This window comes from Diaphorina citri, unplaced genomic scaffold (assembly GCF_000475195.1).
Source record: "Diaphorina citri unplaced genomic scaffold, Diaci psyllid genome assembly version 1.1 scaffold4413, whole genome shotgun sequence".
In the NCBI taxonomy this organism is placed as follows: domain Eukaryota; kingdom Metazoa; phylum Arthropoda; class Insecta; order Hemiptera; family Psyllidae; genus Diaphorina; species Diaphorina citri.
This window is the reverse complement of record NW_007381812.1, coordinates 5859-10909: the sequence shown is the minus strand read 5'-3', so window position 1 is coordinate 10909 and position 5051 is coordinate 5859. Positions and strand designations below refer to the sequence as shown.

At 38.6% G+C, this 5051-nt stretch overlaps 1 protein-coding gene across 1 annotated transcript; it reads left to right on the top strand.

Moving 5' to 3' along the window:
• The first annotated feature begins 31 nt into the window (after positions 1-31).
• On the top strand, positions 32-4555 carry LOC103521025. Its single transcript, XM_008486129.3, has 2 exons — positions 32-1586; positions 3223-4555. Exon 1 carries the CDS (start codon positions 419-421, stop codon positions 1556-1558), a length of 1140 nt encoding a protein of 379 aa, XP_008484351.3. The 5' UTR covers positions 32-418; the 3' UTR covers positions 1559-1586; positions 3223-4555.
• The last annotated feature ends 496 nt before the right edge of the window (positions 4556-5051 follow it).

Below are 5051 nucleotides of genomic sequence, written 5' to 3'. Positions count from 1 at the left end.
TTTTTTTTTTTTTTTCGAATAAAAGAATAAAACAAAACCAAAATACCTGATGTAAATCTGTGAGTACCTACCTAAGTCAAAGTGAATAAATTAAATCAGAAATCATCTCTTATAATAAAATGGTCAAACAGTGAGTGGATAATAAATTTACTATCTATTCTCAAGTTGAACTGTGAGTACCTACTACCTAATAGTGTAAATCTGTAAATGACTGAATGTGCTGATTATAATTATCTACTGGGAGTTGAACCTACGCCTATCCTGGCTGAATATAAAAGTCTCTACACTCTAGGATTTGTATCAACCTACCTATACCTACTATTACGAATGTGAGTACCCATACATAATTACTACTCCAGCAGTGCATTTGGATTGATTTTGAAAAAGACTTGTTTTGCTTTAGTCCATTGGGGAAAAAATGCCCAAAATGGGTGACACAGAAGAACTTACCTTGGAAAATGTTGCTAAATTAGTGCAAAGCATTCAAACGAGCCTAGAAGTGTCAAACCAAAACATGACTCAGATGAACCAAAATATGGCTGAAATGAACCTAAATATGGTCCAGATGAAATCCGACATCATAAACACAGTCAGTGATACCACTGCAAACATGGTGAAACAGGAAATTTCAAACCTTAAGGAATCCTTTGGAAATACAATCGTAAAAGTTAACAAAAATGTTAAAGAAAATACAGTGAAGACTCAACATAATTCTAATACCATTCATGAGTTGGTCAAGAAAGACAAGAGAAACAATTTAATTCTCTATAACTTCCCCTGTACTGGCAATTGGAGGGAAAGGGAAACAGCTGTCCTGTCGTTATTCCAGGACACAATGCAAACAAGCTGCACATCTAAAGACATTGATTTTATTAAAAACCTGAGGAAGACGCCTAACCCCCCGGTGCTGGTTGGACTAACCACCTGGCGAATGAAGATGGAAATCCTCAACAAACGAAAGAATCTGAAGGACTCGAAAATCTCTCTGGACGAAGATTACACCCCGGAGGTAGTCAAGAAACGCAAACAGCTCAGAGCTACTATGAAAAGTCTAAAAGAAGGAGGACTCAAAAATGTTCAGCTGAGACATGCAATGCTGTATGTGGACGGCAAACCATGGAATGAGGACAGCAAGGATGATATTAGCAATGTTCCAGGTTCATCAAATCTGAACAATATGCAAAAACTTCAACCAAGAAGCAGTAAGAAGCATTTGTCTCTCCTCTCTCAGAACAAAGTGAGCTCGCCACGTCAAAAATCCAATAAACGCAATAGAGAGGGGGATCTCACGCTATCTCTACAGAAAAATAAATCAACTAAACTCACTCAGCCGTTGATGGTGGACTTTCTCAGTGATGCCAGAGCCTCTGTATCCTCAGATCACAGTTTGTCACAAACTGACTCTGATTCAGAAGATTTGGTCAGTCTTGGTGCTGCTCAGTGCGACAAAAACCTGATGGACAAGACGCTAGTCCCGGATGACTCCGCTGATGTTACTTCCCCTAATGATTCTTTCAATTCGGTCATGGAGAAGAGTGCAGTCGATATGGAAGAATGACAATTAAAGAACTCTGGGTCCCTTACTTGTAAGTCCCAAAAAGCAACTCACAAATTTAATGTAATTTTTTGGAACTGCCATGGTCTGAGTAATTTTTTGAATTTAGAAAATGATTTAAAAATGTTGTTTATAAATGGTAGTATTGTCTGTCTTCAGGAAACATGGATGTATAAGGACACACTTGATCTTCCCGGCTTTCAGGACTTCGATGTTTATAAAGCAAAGGCCGCTAAAACCGTGGGACCGGGGAGACCAAGTGGTGGACTTCTTGTCTTGGCAGATAAAACACTTAACTCTGAAATTGTTATTGAGTCACTTGATTACCTGTTTATAAAAGTGAGGCTAGAATCTAAACCAATAATTGTTGGCTGTGTTTACTTGCAACCCTCATTAAACCCGAACATTTTGACTGAATTAGATAATGCAATAGGTAATTTAGAGATCCAGTTCCCTGACATGGACATTGTAGTGGGGGGCGACTTCAATAGTAGGATTGGGTTTGGGAACAGTATTGGACCTGAAGAGATTGAGGGTTACAAGGTGTGGGACTTGAGGATTTCAAAGGATTCAAAATCAGACCCCAATGGGTTGAAACTAATAAATCTGATGGAAGAAAAAGCTTTCTTGGTTCTAAATGGTCGTACAGTATCTGACCGAAATGGGGAGATCACATTCGTAGGTCCCAATGGGAAAAGCGTAATCGACCTTGTTTGGGTCAGCAGATGTCTTCTGCCTTATGTAGATGACTTCATGGTGTGCTCTGACGTCTTCCCTTCTGATCACTTTCCTTGTGTTTTAAAATTAAACTTGATTGAATATACGGATGATTGCAGTGAGGAAGAAAGTGAGCATGGAGTGGAGGCAAGGCTGAGGTGGAAACCACAAGCCGCCGAGGAGTACACTATGGAAACTGCCCAGGGTTTATTGGACGTTGATAAGGAGGATATTTCCTCATTTCATAAGAAACTGGTTGAATCCATAAGACACATAGGCAAAAAATTGGGCTGTGAACAGGCTCTAAAGTTTAATAAAAGTAAAAAACTTCAACAAAGCAACCCCAAGCAGCCCTGGTTTGATGGGGAATGTAGGAAACTTAGGAAGATCTTACTCAAATCCCTTAGAATAGCCAAAAGAAAACATTTTATTAATCCTTACCTAACCACTTACTTACAGACAAAGGCAAAGTACAGGAATTTAAAAAAATCCAAAAGAGAGTTGAAAAAGAAAGAGGTAGTTGACAAGTTTGTAGAGGTAAAAAACACAGCTGAATTTTGGAAAACAGTTAAGTTATTTAGTCCTAAACCTAAACAAGTTGTAAAACTGAACAAGGTCGAGGTTGAAAAGTATTTTAAAGAGGTATATCCTCCTGAACTTGGAAATCAAACGACTCAAACTTTCTATGGAGACTTTAACCCTTCACTCGACGAGCCGATAACAATGGAAGAACTTGATAAGGTGTTGAATTTGTGTAAAAATAATAAGGCTCCCGGCATAGACGGTATCCCTTATGAATTTTATAAACACTCGTCGAGTGAATGGAAAAAAGTATACCTGGAGTTTTTAAACCTTATGTTGGATAGGGAAGAGATACCTACCGAGGCTTGCCAAATATTGTTATCACTATTATTTAAAAAAGGTGATCCTACTTTGGTTTCTAATTACAGGGGCATTGCTCTTATCAACACAGGATTGAAAATATTCACTCAGATTTTATATCAAAGAATTTACTATTACACGGAGTCAAAAAACCTGCTGCCGGAAAACCAGAATGGATTTCGCAGGGAAAGAAGCTGTGTAGACAACATGTTCATTTTAAACAGTGCTATTACAATCAATACAAGATTAAAAGGCCAAAGGGTTTTTGCTGCTCTGGTTGACCTACAGCGCGCTTTTGACTCCGCCCCTCATGATAAGTTGTTTGAAATGTTATACAGACGTGGCATAAGTGTCAAGTTAATAAGAATTTTCCAAAACTTGTACCAAAACACGAGCATGAAAGTGAAACTTGGGGATAAGTATACAGAAGAAATAAACGTTACTATCGGTTTATTGCAGGGAGAATCGAACTCACCGATACTTTTTGCACTGTTTATCTCAGATTTTGATGACTTTCTAAAGGAAAAAGGTTTCCAGGGCTTGAATATCGATGGCACTAACGACTTGCTCTCTCTTTTCTTTGCCGACGATATGACCATATTGAGTTCATCATTTGTAGATATGAGAAGGGGTTTGCTCGCTTTGGAAGAGTACTGTAAGGACAAAGGTCTCACTCCAAATACCAAAAAGTCTAAAATGATGATCTTCATGAGGAAAGGGAAAATTAGGTCAAACTGGAGGTTTACCTTACAAAACGAAGTTATGGAAATTGTGAACGTATTCCTTTACCTAGGAGTACCCTTTTGTTGTTCTAACTTGTTTCGGGAAGCACAAGAAAATGCTATAAAAAAGGGCTATGCGGCCGTAGCTAGAATAAAACAAATAATTGAAAGAGTAGGCATTATGTCCTTTGATTCATGCGAGAAACTTTTAAAAGCCATAGTTCATGCCACGGCACTGTACGGATGCGAAGTTTGGGCACTTCACTATCATGATAAACTGGACCAAATTACAATGCGCTTTTACAAATCATTACTATGCTTACCATCATACACTCCAAATTATTTGGTTCGGTCTGAGCTTGGGATAAACCCAATGATAATTTCAGTTCTAAAACGCGCTGTAAATCTCTGGCTTAAAATTCTTGAGCTTCCTGATGACAGGCTTATGAAAATATGTTACAACAGACTCTATCAGTTGGATCTTGTCTCTCTGGACAGCATTCATGGGAGGTACAACTGGGTGTCACTTTTCAGAAAACTGTTGGGTTCTGTGGGTAGGGGTGATCTGTGGAGCATGCGTGATGGCCCCGGCTCTGTCAAAGCAATTTTACCTAAAGTAATAGACGAGTTAAATAGAAAGTTTAACACCCAGGATCTTGCTAGAAGTCGTGCGTCCAAACCGAGTCTTTGTTTGAGCCCCCAACCCCTCAAACCTCAAACTTACCTAACTTGGAATCTGCCAAGATACAAAACCAGAATAATCATTAATTTGAGGATTGGAGACAAACTCAAATGCTCGCTCTGGACACACAACGGTACTCTAACTTTACATTGTAATGAAAAATGCTTATTTTGTAACCTTTTTGATCAATCAGTTTTCCATTATGTGTGTGCTTGCCCCCTCTTTGAAACTCATAGAAGGTCTATCCTGAATCCCAGATTCAGCATTGATTTGGCTACTCCAGATAACCTGTGGGAGATCTTTGATATTACAAAGTTGGAAAATGTAAATGCTCTATGTAGCTATGTGGACAAAACTTGTTCTCATGTGCAGGCTGAATCATAATCAGGCAGATTGTGGTTCGGCGTGTACATGGGGGTATGTTTTGTTTAAAAAATATGTACCTATTTTGTCTCTTATTTCATGCCCAATATTTTGAATTAAACTCTCAAGT

Bases quoted from the DNA above. Each gene is read 5' to 3' on its own strand.
- LOC103521025 (XM_008486129.3), top strand. From the start codon at position 419: ATGCCCAAAATGGGTGACACAGAAGAACTTACCTTGGAAAATGTTGCT.